The 16,851-nt window shown below is 45.9% G+C and overlaps 2 protein-coding genes across 2 annotated transcripts in view; one reads left to right on the top strand and one right to left on the bottom strand.

Moving 5' to 3' along the window:
* LOC126571770 (diphosphoinositol polyphosphate phosphohydrolase 1) overlaps positions 1–433 on the bottom strand; it is a 5,786-nt gene extending 5,353 nt beyond the window's left edge. The window contains exon 1 of the mRNA XM_050230562.1: positions 1–433. This exon is cut by the window's left edge and continues 647 nt beyond it. The gene's annotated coding sequence lies outside the window, so the exon portion shown is untranslated.
* On the top strand, positions 139–2,294 carry LOC126575877 (fibrinogen C domain-containing protein 1-like). The gene is made up of 3 exons (XM_050236870.1): positions 139–154; positions 247–363; positions 1,396–2,294. The coding sequence occupies exons 1-3, from the start codon at positions 139–141 to the stop codon at positions 2,292–2,294; spliced, it is 1,032 nt and encodes a 343-aa protein (XP_050092827.1).
* Positions 2,295–16,851: the final 14,557 nt, after the last annotated feature.

Raw genomic sequence — 16,851 nt, forward strand, 5'->3', positions numbered from 1 at the left:
GCTGATTCCATCATCATCCTGCGTCGCGGTCGTCGGCACTTTTCTCGTCCGGCTCGCGGTGGCACTCCCGTATCAAACGGTGCTTTATGCTTGGCTCGGTCTCTTCCTTCCCCGCCCCTTTCCCCCTGGCGGATAGCAATGGGGTCAACACACGGTAACGGTCAACCGAACGTCCATCCCACGCGCAGAAGATGCTGCTCCCGGTGCGGGCGGCTCTGGCTTGCCCTTTGCCTTTGCAAATTCCAGCTGGCGTAGAAGGGGACGACCACGACGGTGGCGACGGTGTTGGCGATACGGAAACGGCTCTGCTTTGCTTCTTCTTCGCGCGATTAAGCCGGAACCGGATGTACGGTGATGGAGAAGGTGATTTACGGACCGGAGTTTGTTAAATATTTCACGCGACACTTTTTGCACACAGCGGCCTTTTTTTTCTCGGCGGATTTTTGGGGGAGAAGGCGAGGCGCACACACACGCACATGCACGCACGCACGTAACTCAGACACAAAGGGTAGCTGTCGATACTTTTGACAATCAGGGGAAATGGTCTGTTTTGGTTTTTGGTCCAAAGGTCCACACTGTGTAGAATCTGTTCCTAGAATCTGCTGGATTTTTTCTATTTCTAGCGTCCACACTATCTAGAATCTAGGCCTAAAACAAGAAGTTTTCTAGAATCCATCCATTTCTATCGCAATTTTACGCTAAAAACTGCGCAGAGCACGAAAAAAAAAAGATGATATCGTGGCCAAGCAGCTTATCCTCCGGACAAATTCACCAAGTTCACCTTAGTTTGCATAACTTCAGGGGTTACATATTTTAAATTGGCCGGTATGGAATACGCAAGAAACTTAAAATTAAATGGATTTGTTGAGAGAAATTGTACCACGATATCATCAAATGCCAATAAAAAAGTAATGTGTTCTCCTTAAAGTAAAAATCAGCTTTTTAATCTTATCTGAAGCATATTTACACTTATACTGGCCCATATGGATTATTCAAGTCTCAATTGTTGATTGTTTTGCTGCAAAAAACAGTAGCGTTGGATGAAGAATTGTTGCATCAATTGCTTATCATCCCTTGCTGAGGTTGAGGCATTTTGCCAGCGATCACCGCATTGCAATATAGCACATCCAACGCGTACACACCGCAAACATATGAAGCAGTTCAGTTCGGTTGTGGTTTGTAATCATGGTTTACTTGTTGGCAATGGGTACCAAATACACAGTCATCATTTGATCTAGAAAGTTCCTTACGATGCAGGAATGAGCCATGGTTGAGTATAAAAAGTCTTTCCTGAAAACACTGGATCACAGATCCGATTCAACTTGCAAAAGTGTCGGTGTTACAATATGAAGTGGATCAATTGTTTTCTCCTCTTTTGTGCTATTTTACACACAGGCGCTGCCAATAATTGGCTGTTTTGGCAATTGGCTGATACCGCAAATAACGTCCTGCAGACACCACCGGCCTCGAGTGATGGTATCAAATCAACGGACGGAATCATGGGATTCGGTCTGGAGCTGCTTTTAACCAAACTGGAACACTTGGATCATAAATTGTCGGATGTTCAATCGCAAATTAATGGTCTTCCGGAGAAAATGGCAAGCATCCGAGCCTCCTACGAGACGTCACCAACAGCAGCACCGCAACATAAGCAGCCTCCTTTTGCATCGTGCAAGGATGCACCAGCCAACGCATCGGGAGTTTTTCTCATTCGCCTAAACAAGACTACTTCTACATTTAAAGTCTATTGCGAGATGAAGTCATTTGGAGGCGGTTGGATTGTAATACAGCATCGATTTAACGGTTCGGTTGATTTTTACCGGAACTGGGCGGACTACAGAGACGGCTTCGGTGAGTTGGATAGCGAATTTTGGCTCGGATTGGAGCGAGTTCATCAAATAACAGCGGCTCGTGCACATGAAATAGTGATCGAGATGAAAGACTTTGAGGGAAACTATGGATACGCTCGATATAATGCTTTTCAAGTAGGGAGTGAGAGTGAACAATACAAGCTGAAAATCCTTGAGTGGTATAGCGGCACTGCAGGTGATGGAATGTCGCGTCAAAAGGGGATGAAGTTCTCAACAATAGATCGGGATAATGATGGGAATTCCGATAAGAATTGGGCGGATTTAAACAGTGGCGCTTGGTGGCACAGCAGTGGTGGAAGCTCTTCTAATTTGAACGGACCGTATAAGAATGTAATTGCCCGCGATTACAAATCAAATTGGTGGTACAACTTCAAAAAATATCAAGGATTGAGCTTCAGTCGGATGATGATTCGTGAATTGTAAGAGTCTGCTTGTTCTTATAAATAAACCAAAATATATGAATACAGATGTATTTTAAAGGAATGTGTAGGATTTTTTTTTTATTGAAGATCACGAAAGAAGAGCACCACGAAGTAATCCGAATCAAAACAAAAATATTCAAAAGTTCACATGCTAAACTTGTACTTTGGTTCGATTGCGTTGTTTTTTCTTTCAGGAAGCCAACAACTACTGGGAAATAATCGGGAGTCAATGATAGTAGCGACTTGATGCAAAGAATGTGCCCAGTTAGAGGAAGGTGTTATCACTGCCCAACAATTAAACTTACACGTGGCGTTCCCCGTACCGATTCTGCAATCGGTTGATCAGCAGCAGAGTGGATCATGCTGTAAAATAATTTCATTTCTCCGTCGCATCAAATGATACAGAACACATGCCATAGTTTTTATAACCATAATGACAATTTATTGATAAATTTCTTGGGTTTATACATCAAATTTAATCCAGTTATCGAATTGGTATGAGCGAGACGGAAAATATCGCTTCTAGATGTGACTTATGTGCAAGGACGAGATTATGTTAAGGCATGTGAGGGTGTATGAAGAGTGTGGCAATAAACCATTAAAGAATAGTCCATTTCCGGAACGAGCCGGTTTAAGGAGAAAAAGATCGTGCGCAGTGATCGTGTGGTTAACGTTTCCCTAGGCTTGTTATCGTATGCGTTATTGTTGTTCTGTTTTGTTATGCGATTTTATTGCTCTATGCGGATGCATCCTTTGACGCATCGAAATGACACTTGATGCTTGGTGCATCGTTTGTTATCTATTCTCTTATTTGTGACTTTCGTTCGCTGCATCACAAAGCATAACACAACATAGGATTTGAATTTCCAGCGATTGTTGAGAACGGGGCGAATGGTTTCGTTCTTCATGGACAACATTACCATTTTTCTTTAAAACCAAAGCAGATCTGTTAAAAGAGATCGAAAATCTCGGTAGGAAGCCGCATCGTATGCAGATATGACGTACGAAGGACGGAAATAAGAGTATAACGTATAAATAGAAATAGTATAACGACCGATGCACCAAGCATCACGTGTAGGCGCTCCGATTGATATTCATGGATTATGTCAACTGATAATATGCGTTGGTGACTTTCTCACGTTAACAAATAAACAGTAAATCTTACATAAATTTTTCATTAGATATTGCATGTGGTTGCACATAAGGCATGCGGTACAACCGAAATGTACGTTCAAAAGCGATATCATGCATCCCGCTCGAACCTATCGTCGAAAGGATCTGAAAGGATATATAAACCCTCAGAAGTTATTGAATAAATGTCATTCCACTTTTAGAGATCAAATGTTCGTGTTGTTCTGGTTTTATTTGATCCCACGGAGAACGCCTATTGCTCTAGTGAAATTGACCAGTTGGGTCACTCTCTGCTGCTGATCAGTAACTTTCAGAGAAGTACAGGACTGATATCTATGGAAGTGACAAGAAGTGCGTGTTCGAGTTTAATCTTCACACAAGCGCGCTTCCGTGACCAGAGAACCGGCGAAGGTGGGACCTCTTCGCTTGGTCCGAACACGGGGTAGCAAGACGAAGGAGGGGAATCTCCCGTCCGAATAATGGCCGTAGCGTTCGAACTCTCTTTTACCTTCCCGCTAAAGGTGTCGCGCAACGCGCAGCAACTGCCGGCTGGGATGTAGGCAGAAGGGGAGAGTTGATCGGAACGATCTTTAGGATAGAGGACGGAAGAACTCTGGAGCACTAATCGAGAACAGCGCTGAGAAACGAGGCCGAAATAATTTTGACGTGCTTCTTCGCGTTCGATTTGATAATGATTTATTGTGGACAAATGTGGCTTTTATATACTAAACTCTTATTGCTAAAAACGAGAATGAAAAAAATTGTTAGCACTAGGAAATTGTGTATCGAGTTCTGTTATTTATTGGACACAGAAGTATATGTATTTACCAGGAGTATGCATATGAAACCGTGCATTTTGTTTGGCGAAAAAACGCGGAAAATGGAGAAAAAATTCTTTTCCAAAGTAATGACAATCGTTAGCTAAACATTTGAACTATATCTTATGCAATTTTTGGATGCCTTACTAAAAAAACCGCCAATCTGTACCATTTTTTCAAAACCCATCCATTTTTCCAAATCTGGTGAGTTTGCCGCAATTGGTAATTGGTACCAATTGTGGCTTTTATCGTGTCTTTGGCCGATATTTCGCGCGGTGACGGAGCATTTTCATCGTGGAAAATAAATCAATTTTGTCGTTTTTGATATTTTGCTTAATTTTTTCACAAGTCTCAGTTAAAATTGATCAATTGTTGCATATAATGATCATTAGTAACCGTTTTGGCCAATAAGGCCTGCAATTTGATGATTTCTAACAATTTCGCTGGTTTTTGGTTCTACTTTCTCTACTCTTAAATTTTTTAAACCACAATTTGCACTGTGTTTCAGTGAGAGCATGTCCACCGTAACCTTCAATAAAAATTCGATGCGATTCGGCCGCCAATTGTTTGAGATGGAAGCATAAAACCAACGACATCCGCGAAACGCAGTTTTTACGGACGGAACTTGCCATTTTAAGCGCAATGAAAATATTTGTTATAGTGTTATATTGGAAAATTTCACATCGAGTACGTTTAACAGATGCCTAATGAACAAAATTAGACACTTAGACTGCCTTTACAGCTCCATTTGGCTAGATATAGCTTTGGAATGTAATCGACGCATACACTTGATAGGAATCCTTTTTTTTTAGCTATCTCCACAATTTGTCATACCAGGAATAAAGAAATGGTGGGGATGGTAACTAGACACTAATAGTGATTACATAAGTTTAAGATGATAAACCCCCGAACTGCCTTGAATAAACAAAAAAAAACTGGCGCCTCCATCGTTGAACTCGCTCGCCTGCACCCCAGTCGATCCGTTGCATAAATCGCTTACTAAGCACATTGAGCTGCTGCTCGAGGATGGTCCTACTAGCGTCCTGTATGGTGCCTGGCCCTCCGCTACCCCTCACTATCCACACCCTGCCAAAGCGTCGTGGCGTCGTGGATAATCGTCTTCAACGGTAACGGTCCATGACGTACCCTCCGAGCGATCGCGACGTGTACGGTACCCCCCCCCCCCCCCCCCCCCCCCCGCCTCGCCGAAAACGCACCGCCCGCATGAACGCCACATTAGCAAGCGCTGTGCTGTGCATTTTGTCTTAAATGAGACATTTAAAATCAGCAATTTAACATGAATTATGCTGCGCGATAGCGTTCGCCAAATGTAATTAAGTGACATTACACACACAAAACCCAGACCCATTTCGCCACCCCCCCCCCCCCCCCCCCCCCCCCCCCCCGACGCCTTACCGACGACCCTTACGGGACGACTCGAACTCGGTGCAGGTTAGTTTATTTATTTTCTAATTAAATCGGACACCTTGGGGCAACTGGAGAGACGTTGGCGTGTGCGTTGGCGTATCGTGCAGGCGCATCTTGTCACTAAGGTCAACCGGCGTGCGTGGTTGGGGCACACCGAGAACGAGCATATCGGCCGTGACAGCTACATACCCAGACGTCTGACACCAAGATGATGATGATGATGAGCCGATGCATGATGTTGATGCTGCTCCCGATGCTGCCAGTCTGTCGCATTCGTCGTCGACGATGATCGAGTGAAGCGTGTGATTCGATCTGCTCCAGCTGCACGCATCATCCTCATCATCATCGTGGCCGCGTGTGTCGTGCATTAAGTCTTTATGTAGCGGTGGTGCGTCATGCGTGTTTACATAATTATGCACCCGTAAGGAGCGCATCGGACTAGCCAGCAACACAGCCGTGGTGGAAATGATGCGGGAGGCACGCAAATCGAGTTAGCTACGGATTGAGATCCTGGAAAAGGGGGGAGAGCGGGGGCAGGTAAGGGTGTTAATTATAAGGTGATCGTCCCGTTAGAACTCGATCAGCGGTTGCGATACAAGTGCGGTCCAGTTCAACTGTTCTTGTGATCGCCTTTTCCAAATGCCATTTCGTTTGCATTTTCATCCATCTTGTGGGTGCGCCGGGACGACGCTAGTCACTCGCTAGTTTTCGGTAGGGATTAATTGCATCGAAAATATGTTTACAAGTGCCTCACGATAGTGCGCTGACCGCACTAGACAACCGGCACCAGGCTCCGCTCCGGTTTGGACAGACACTTTGGGAACACGCCAATGCGCCAGTGCCTGATGCGCCAATGTGGGGGCGCATCAAACCGCACCCGCCGGCAAAGACTACTTGGCATACGCTTGGCGGCCGCGGTCCGGTCACTGCGGGTGGTTTACCGTCAAACGCCCTGTACAGCACGTTAATTACCTAGCTTACACTCATCAAATGTCACATCACTGCGGACTGCCACATCACAGGAAAAGCGCTCCCGGGCGGGGTGGTGGAGCAGTGGGGTGTGAATGTTTTATGGTCACCCACCTGCTCCTCCTCCTCCTCGATCCTCCTCGATCGTGGCTGCACTGACTCGATGCTAATCGCTTATGTCTGACCCCAAAATGGCGAGGGTGTCGTCGGTGTCGTAATTAGCTGAACGGAGCTGTTATAGGAAAGATTTATCTCGTGGCCGCGATGCGATGTGATGGGATACTTTATGCTTAACGATGATCGGGCAGACGATCGTGAGGGGCAGTTTTAATGTGAAACGCAGCAATTGAATGTTGATTCATGTAATTGGAGTGAATTGCACGGTGTGCAGGTCTCATTTCCTCTTTCATCTGCTACATTTTGGTAAATGAAATCTTTAAATCAAACTTAATGTTTGAGAGTTCGGTGCCCATTTGTCATGGCGTGATCGTGGCGTTGAAAATTTAGTTTTGAGCCAGATACCAGGTTTAACATTTTCTTTTGGAATGGAATAGAATGGTCCATCGGATTTGCGTCTGGCAATCTGGAAATCGCAATCCATTGTGTGGACGAAATGAACTGTGGAACATGATTTTTTACCCATTTTTGCTACTCACGAGCTTTATGAAACGATTCCGAGTCTTGCAGGAACGTCCATGGTTTGCGACCAAAATATTTGCATGTCCACGGCTCTAAAGCATCTTCTGAAAGTTATTATCGATAACGTGTCGCTTTTAATTTGACTCCAGTTGACTCCATAGTTGAGATTAGAAATTAAACAGAAATTAAACAAGTAAACACGATCGTTTTTAGAGGTTATGGACTGATCAATTTGAATTTTTTTCTCATCGGAGAACACAATGTTTGAAAATTCGCCACGTTCGTGCAAACGCAACAACTCCTTTGCTCGTTCGCACCGAACTTTATTTTGCTGCGGTGTAAGATTGTGTGCTTTTGAGAAGTTGTAAGGCTCAACCTTGAGATCATTTTTCATTTCGAGCGAAATTTTCATATCTTTTGCGAGGTTTTATGGACTGCGACGCGGATTTCGTTGAATTCTGGCCTTCACTTTTCGAATCATTTCTAGCGATGTTGCGGTTTGTTTTGGTCCACTTCCATAGCGTTTTGTAATGCTATCAGTACCATTCTATCGATTTATGGAGCGATACACAAACGTTTTGTTCATTTTAAGGAGACTGAGCTCACGAATTATAGCTGAAGGTTGTGATTTTCTAGTCAAATAAACGACATCACAGCTATTATGTTTGAATTACATTAAGATAAAAAAATCTACTAAACATAGACGCAAATGCTTTTGGTAGGTTGTAAACAATATATTAAACTGTAAGTAAAACAATTTTGGCGTCGATGTTACGAGCGGTTTGAAAGATACAGCAGTGTGAAGTTGGTAAAACTTCATATCAGTAACCCTACATATGTAATAAGTCATTTATTTCGTGATATTTTAGCCAATACAAGAAAATTCGGGTAAAATTATGAAAGAATTGATTAATGAGTTTGAAGAAATCATTTGAGGCGTCCGATCACAAAAATAGTAAGCAACAGTTTGAAATCACAATCAAACGATAAGAAGAACAGGAGAAATTAAACAAGAAGAGCCATTTGTTTAGCGTCTCCCATAGATTTTTTCTTATTTCCTGCTTCCGGAAGTCCTGTTGGTGTAGATTTAAATCCTCTAGGATCGATAATACACATTGCATTGCAAAAGATTCATTAGATTTATCACCTGATCGATCGATTGAATGCAACCGCTTAACAAAATGCAATAAACATTCACCAGTTTTATTCCTTCAAACCCGTTTGGCAGGTAAACTTCATCTTTTGTTGATAATTTTTCTCTACTCCAGGTATCACAGGCCAGATGGCTTCTGTTCTAAGCCTTAGACCCTTTCCCCCTTAGGAAGATCTACTGCTGATGTAACGCTGATTCACACCGTTTTTCTTAAGTGGATGCTACTTTTAACATTTGTAACATGTAATATGCACAACAAAGAACAAATGGATAATGGATATGGATGGAATCGCAAGTGAACTCATTAAACAAGTGCAGTGTGTTAAGGATGACAGTCTACCTAAGAGAATTAAACTTTGCATTAAGCTGGTCTGTTAAAAGAATCACCTATACAATCTTTTCTGATCGACGGTGACAAGCATTATCAAAGCAATTATACTCTTGTTGTCCTTTACCATTAAGTTTTAAGCTGCTGGAAAGCTAGGGGAATCCAAAACACTCTACAAACATATTAAAAGCCAAAATCGTTTGCCAGATGAGATTCAATAATTTTCAACACACCGCACACTCATCATACAATATTCTGCAAGTTGCAATGCGCTTCTGAGCGCCTGCAGACTCTGACCGCACGATCCAACGCATCCAAGGTATCACCACGGACCACGGACATTCACTTTCAACGGCCCCAAAATGACAAAGCGAACCGCACGATAGTGATCGTCTTCGTGCCGGACGGATTGGGCTCCGTTCCTCCCAGCCCCCAAGACGCCAGCTCATCATCATCACCATCATCATCATGGGATCGCGTTGTCCGCGAGTGCCGTGAAATCGCGCGCGAATAAATCGTATCGTGATGCTATTAATGGGTGTGATGCTGGCGGCAATGGCACCCGGTGTGTTTGTGTGTTGGTGTGCCAGTGCCATTCGTCAGCGTCAGGGTGGTATCGTCACCGTCTCGTCGCATCTTCTGCAGCTCGATCGACCGCCGAAGGTGCCTTGGTGTTCGAGACTCGGATGGCTCGTTTTGGCCGCCTCCTAGCTTGGCCAGCGCAGTTTCGATCGGTCGGTGATCGGCGCGATCAGTCTGATCGCCCATATGTGTGTGCGAAGGTGGTTTCGCATGGCCAAGCATGTGGCCTGATCGCACCTGCACCACCAAACGATTCGAGAGGTGGTGCAGATGGTGGTGGTGGCGGATTGATTTATGTTTATGGCATTTTAAGTGCTTATTTTTGTTACGACACACCGCGATACGTCGCGATCCCGAAAACCGCACACCGTCCTCCGTGCATCAACCAACCCGATCGGGATCGGGTGGTCGATCGGTTGAGGACTGCCGCCGACACACACGGCCAGCCCGGACTCGTTTATCGTTTTGCTGCATTTCCGAAACGAGTGTATCCTTTTTGTTTGTTAGCTGCGTGTCACGATGCTGCTGATGCTTTTCGCTGACCGGTTACGTATCAATACTGGAATGCCTTTTTCCCTCGTTGTCCCCAACATAGGTGCATGCCGAATGAAAGTTTCTTCAAAGTTCTTCTGCAAACTGAGTACGTCACCTTCGTCGCAAGAAGTTACTTCAAGGTTGTAGACTATATGCTGCATCGTCGGATCATTTTCTGCAGCGAGGCCACAATACACTTCCCACGCCACGATCCGATGGGATCCGCGGTGGCCCTTGCGCTGCAAGCAGTGTGCAGTGTTAATGAGCCGCTGCAGACGACAGCGACAGAGTTGTGGTGGCGCGACGCGATGCATCATGCATCAAACATGGCGAGCATATTATTGCAATTCCCCTCCTTTGCTACGGCCCCTCCGGATGGCTGTCTACGACGCCTCCACCGCGATGTCCAAAAAAGGGCAGGAACGATCGATCGATCGGCCACGCACCGCCAGCCAGCTAGTGCAGTGCATTAGTCACAGAGACGGCCCCGGCGTTTGTGGCGCAGGAAAGAAAGGACACCGGGACAACGCTGGCATCCCGCCGGCTGGTACTATCCTACGGAGTTTCCTGGATCGCTGCGCTAACCGACACATTTTGGGTGGGAGGTCGCACCGACGCACTGACGCACGGACACCTCCTCACAATGCACCAGCACTCCTCGCGAGACATGTCGAGGTATAGGGAAGGATGCAATCGCTTCTCAGCCTTGGAACCTCGACCTGCCGGCTCACATAAGTCGGACAAACGCAGCCCCACGCACGTCAGAGACACCAGACCAGAAACAAAAAACGAAAATACAAAAAAAAAACGGCGAATCTCAAGCAAATTGAGACCCGCGTTGAAGCTGTCAGCAGGAGCGGGAGAGAGAGAGAGACCGTCGTGAGCGTGGCCACGGCCAGACAACGCCAGGGGTGGATGCATTATTTATGTGCATTTTTCGTGCGGTTGATAAGAGTGTGTGGGGGGTACGCTCGATCGCGAACTGAGGTCAGACACTGCGCGCTGGCTCGTCTCGACAGTTTTTGTCCGGGTTTCCCTTTTTCTCTGCCGGCCTCTACCGCATGGAGAGGTATTCGATGCTTCGCTCCGTGATTGTCACTTGTGTGAAGGTACGAAATGTGGAAAAAGACGTAGATCCTAGGTCCATCTAGGGAGAAATTACTGGGGCAACCAACTGCGCTGACCAAGAGATATTTCCAAGAGGCGACAGTACAGTAGCTCTGTAGCGGCGCGATTTACGACGATTAGTCTTAACGGGCGGGATTGGATTCTATGTCATATCGTCGATGGGAGTTGCCTTGTCACCATCGTAATTGCTCGTCAATGCGGATCGTTGGGTAAAGTGTGGCATATCATGCTGGTTGTATGTTGCGCCGCTTTGGAGTTGAATAAATTCATGTGCATCGCCGAAGAGCGTACCGTTGTGTCTCGGTTGCAAAGATAATGGTGCAGTCTACGGTAGAAGGCGCATTAAATTGTTTCGATTTGATGGTCTGTCACATAGATAGATGAGTTAGAATCATCAGGATGTATAAAAGGGTATTAGAATGCCAAGAATCGATGGGTGTAGGAAGGGCATATTTATAAAGCGAGAATATATTTCGAGCCATTCTGGTAGAATTGTGGTGCTACAGCTTCAATCTTATACGTTTGTTTGTAGTTTCTGAACAAATGACCGTTTAACGCTCTGCATGATCTACGCAACTAGAGCTAACAATCCACTTGGTGTTGGCAAATTTGTCTCTTGAATTGGATGAGTGGATTTTTTGTCCATTGGATTGGCGAACGCGGTCTTGATTAGTATCTACAGTATCGGTAATAAAAAACACTCAAAGAAATTAAGTAAATCAGATGACAATTCCAAAAAGATCAAGATAAATACCAGTTTATCGTTTAAATATGAACACATGTTTTCTCATTCCTCATCATTAAACTTCAAAGAGGGAGTGGTAGATTTTTTGGAAAAGCGAAAAACTGTACGATTTGCAATGAGAGCAACATTTGTTCCATGGCTTTGTGCATAAGGTATGTGACACACTGTACGAGCGAGTCATCTGATTTTGTTATTGGCAAAACCAAATTCTCCATTGTTGAGTGTGTTAAGTTATAAAATGAGGGAGAAGAATTGACTGGAGCAGACAGATGCAGCCGCCAAGACAGTGTCTGTTTGAGATTCGTTCGAATAAGTTCAAGTTGCTAAGCCTCCTCAAACGGTAGTTCCCACCGTTCGGAATGTGTCTGACATTTTCGCATAAAATGAAACCTTTTCTATTGGTGACATTATCTTGTGCTATATCGACACTACCCAGTGCTCAAAACCAGAAGGGTAATGTTTATATCCCTTCAACGAATTATGGAATCTCAGGTTTCGGTTTAGAGCTAGTTTTCAAGAGACTAGACTACATCCAGAGTCAACTGCGAGAAGTGCAACAAGAAGTTCGAGACTATCGAAAGGAGGTAGTGTTGCAAATTGGAGTTTTAAGGAGCTCCAATGAAGCTCCTGCCATTCTGCCAATTTCTACAATAGAACCTTCATCTACCCAACCTACGAAGAATGTTCAAGCCCAATTGTCGTGCAGGGATGTAACCTCAAAGGTGTCTGGAGTTTATCAAATCAGCATCAACAACGGAACTATATCATTTCCGGCCTTTTGCGAACAATACGCACATGGCGGTGGTTGGCTGGTCGTACAACATCGCTTCGATGGAGCGGTCGATTTCGATCGCAACTGGAATGCTTACCGGGAAGGATTCGGTAGTGTTGGTGGCGAATATTGGATTGGACTAGATCGACTACATCAGCTGACATCATCCCGTAGGCAAGAGCTGTTAATTGAGATGAAAAGTTTCTCTGGCAAGGAGGGATATGCGTATTACAGAGCCTTCGAAATCGGGAGCGAAATAGAAAAGTTTTCCCTCAAAACAGTCGGTGGGTACAATGGTACTGCAGGCAGGGGATTGGAGCTCCATGAAGGATTTAAATTTTCAACGTTGGATCATAACAATAATTTAAATACATCGCCCGATTTCAACACGACAAGACAAGGTGGATGGTGGTATGGATCGGGTTGGACACATTTGAATGGACCCTACATCAACAGTGATAGCCTGGATTCTATGTATTGGTATAAGCTAAATGGCTATAAAGAAAATAACATTTACTACTATCCTGCGCTGACTTACTCTAGAATGATGATACGTCCTGTGGTGTAAAATTGAATTGATTATCAACAAAGAATAGATCGCCGTGGATAAGATTAGACGGACGAAGCTACTACGCGGATGAATTCGATCGTTTTAAATAGGAATAAAGTAATGACATGCGTCATTTTCATTGTTTCTGTTTCATTTGTAATTTATTTTGCAAGTTCCTTACCATTAATGAACCCCAAGCAAAGCTAATTAACTAATTGTCATGTCTAGAAACTACTTGTTGGATAAAATCCGCTTTCTCTATTTACAGTCGATGTGCAACTAATGTTCTTCGTATGCCCTCCTGTTGCCGATGGCGTTCTATTATCAAATGTGTCTCACCGAATGAATCTCTTCTAACACGAAAAATGTTCTGACTGTAATGTTAACTTATTTCAAACCTGATCCTGATCCTTGGACCTCTTCTACCTATCCGAATGTTGCTTTAACCATACCAACGACGCTTTGTTGCTGTTGATTTGCAAACTACAGGCAGGCTGGGACAAGGCCGGAAGTTTGCCCCTGAAGTGAACATAACGCCGGGATCGCAAATGACTTCTCAAAAAGTAATGACAAATAATTACCAACGTGGAAACAAATATTACAATTTAGAACTGGTATACGGCAAACAAAGATAAATAGATAGTAAAATACAAAATGAATGATACATCATTGAGAATAATGAGTATAAATGCCGAGAAGTAAGTATACCGTTGTCGGGTCTTAGCTTTCAAACAAAACAATGGAGTGCTTCTTCTCCTTTTAAATTCCAACTAGCTTGTGTTTCGGGAAAGGCCCCCTTGTATGCGGACTTTGAATGAGCATCATGTGAATGAATCATATAAAACATGCGAGAAGGTTAGTTTTTCCTGGTGTCCACAAGCAAATATTAGGCTTAAAACACAATCGTCCCATGTTATTTAAATCTGCTTAAGCTGTTACCTGTGAGGAAAAGTTCGATTAAAGGCCTGGACGTCGTATTTGCCTAACCGACCATTATAACATGACATTGTTAAGTGAAATTACCATCATTTTGCAACAGTTATCTGAAAAACTTTGATACCTTTTACAGCATCCTTCTGCAAATGCTTCATTCAACTTGCACCTCCACCAAACCAACAATCCACGAAATGCAGCATCCAGCTCGTCAAAACAGCCGCCGAAGAAGAGGAAACTGCACCGAGCCGAAGGCAAAAACCTGACACCGACGCATACACACCACCACCACCACCCATCAGTCCCACACGCACGCCAGCCGTGATCGCGATCGCGTTCACCACACGACAGCAGACGACCGAAAAATGAATGGAAAACGAAGAAAAAACGGACCGGACGAAGGGCGAACCAGTTGCGGGAGTCTGGGAGCATAATGCCAATGCCATGTCTGACATCTGGCGACGCTTATGGTGGTGGACACCGCACCGCGACTCCCAGCCACCCCTCCCTACCTCCCACGATACTCCTCCTCGTGTCGTCAGTCCTCAGTCGTGAAGGCGATCGCGCCGCTCTCGATGGCGACAACGCGGACGACGACGACGACGACGACGAGGTTCCCGGGGATGAACGATGAACATGATGTTTGAATTACATATAAATAAATTTGCAATCAATGTTGTTTAATGATTGAGAAACGGCACCCCGTTCAGCGCTCCACCGATCTCGTCCGCCCCCCGCCATCATGCAACGCACAGGAAATGGACGAAACCGGTCGAGAAGCGGGAGGGGATGACGCGGTTGAGTTTTCATTCTGAAAAATGCTCCAGAACGCTGAGACAGCGGGACAGGGACCGTCTTGGGACCGCTGTCAGCCACCTCCTCCACATCCTGTCCGCGTGTGGCGAAGCGAATGAGATTCAGGTGACGCGATGCGGGCGATGGGCGATCGAGGGCGCCGGCGTCGTCGTGGATGCTGCCTTGCCGGCGGCGGCGGCTATCGCAATCCGGGACCGGCTATCGCTTCCATTCATTTCGATAAGCGCGATCGCGCATTGCGAGGAAGAGATCGCCCCCCCCCCCCGAGGAATCGATGTCCCATTGCGTTGCGCTTGGGATCGCGAGGGAGAGACTGTCTCCCGTGAAATGTCGCTGACATCTTGCGCCAATGGAATGGCCTCCTACTTCCCTCCCTAGCCAGGTGCATCCATTGGCTGCCTTCTGCATCGTGTAAGACGATCCGGTTGATTTCCTGTTTTTTTTTCATTGCAGTATTTTTTTCTTCTGTTGTTGCTGTTGTTGTTGTTGGATGCGCAACATTATTTGCAATTCGATCTCGATCCCGGGGTTCCCGAGCCCTAGGAAGAGGAAGCTACCACCTTGCGACTTTCTTGCGCAATTGTTCTTTTACACCACATTTCAGTTGGGTGCCATGTTGGATGAATTTATGTGCTTAAAATATTGTGGGTTTCGGGAACGGTAAAGACGTAGCTTGACCCCTGGGCAATAATCCGCACCAAGTCAAGCGACTGACTTAATCAATTCGATGAACCGTTGCGCTGTTCGCTCCGGTGTCCTGGTTAATGGATTAATGGGCTCGGTAATCATTTTGATAAGACGCTCCTTTCCACGACGTGTGCAGCGTAATTCGCAACCGCTCGACGTCCAGGATCGACGCAGGTGAAGATCCGCGCGCGATCTCAATGTCGCGTGTGTTTATTTGCTCTCTCTCTTTCTCTCTCTCTCTCTGTCTCTCTCTCTCTCTCTCTCTCTCTCTCTCTCTCTCTCTCTCTCTCTCGCACACGCCAGTGTACTCGATGTCAATATGTAATAATAAATTAATTCAGCAAAAAAAAGAAGTTGATTAATAATTATTTTGATTACCACTTGGAGCGAGCGAGCGAGTTGTGGTCGTGGCCGGTGCGCGTGCCAATGCGCTCGCGCGCGCCTGGCCTCGCACACACACCAGCTCTCTTTCACCGTCGATCGATCTTGCCACTCCTTACCGGTGAACCGATATCATCCGTCAACCGGAGCCGGAGCGAAAGGAGGTGGCGTCTGCGAGCGCCACGCCACGAGAAGGGCGCAGCTGATGGACAGCACGCCGGCAGGGCAGGGCATGCATCGCGCTGGGAGGTGGACAAGGCGGTGGACATCTGCCCACCCCACCATCACCACCAGTATGGAGCCACCGACATGATACAGAAACATGTAGCGTGTCGTCGTCGTCGTCGTCGTCGTTGCAGTCCCTCGATGCACGCTCTGCACGCATTACAACTTGATAAGGTGGCATCGATGGCACTCCTCTTCCTGCTGCTGCTGCTGCTGCTGCTGCTTGGTGGTGGTTGTGGCACCTGCAAACACCCAGCAGGACATGAACGGAAGTGCCAATCGGGCAGAGACGCATGGAGCACACACCACGCAGTCCGCGTCCACTTCTGTCATGCGATCGCGGTGTTACGAAGCTTTTCGGTGGTGTTGTTGTCTGGTTCGGCCTCTCGCTCGCTCGCTTGTTGCCCGTTTGGCCTTTACTTCTTCAAGATGGTGGAAATGCTCGCTCACTGGACGGTATTTTTTTTTTGTTTTGCTGTTTTAAGTTTGCTCGCTTTTCCGCACGGTATCGTCCGCGGCGATCCCACGATCCATGCTAGACCCCCAATGATCTCCCACGACGCACGGCATGTAAGTGACACACCCGTGTCTGTATGTGTGCCCTGAAGTTACCTTGAAGTCGACATGGAGCGGCAGGGAGGTGACACTTGCTTGCTGCCACGCATAAATGGTTGCTGCACACACAGCTGCTGCTGCTGCTGCTGCCACAGTGTCGCCTTGTCTTCCGGTGTTTGGACCA

This window comes from Anopheles aquasalis, chromosome 2 (assembly GCF_943734665.1).
Source record: "Anopheles aquasalis chromosome 2, idAnoAquaMG_Q_19, whole genome shotgun sequence".
Lineage (NCBI taxonomy): Eukaryota > Metazoa > Arthropoda > Insecta > Diptera > Culicidae > Anopheles > Anopheles aquasalis.

Excerpts from the sequence above, each read along its gene's own strand:
- LOC126575877 (XM_050236870.1), top strand. Across the intron at positions 364-1,395 it reads GATGTACGGTGATGGAGAAG|GCGCTGCCAATAATTGGCTG; the intron begins GTGATTTACGGA and ends TTTTACACACAG.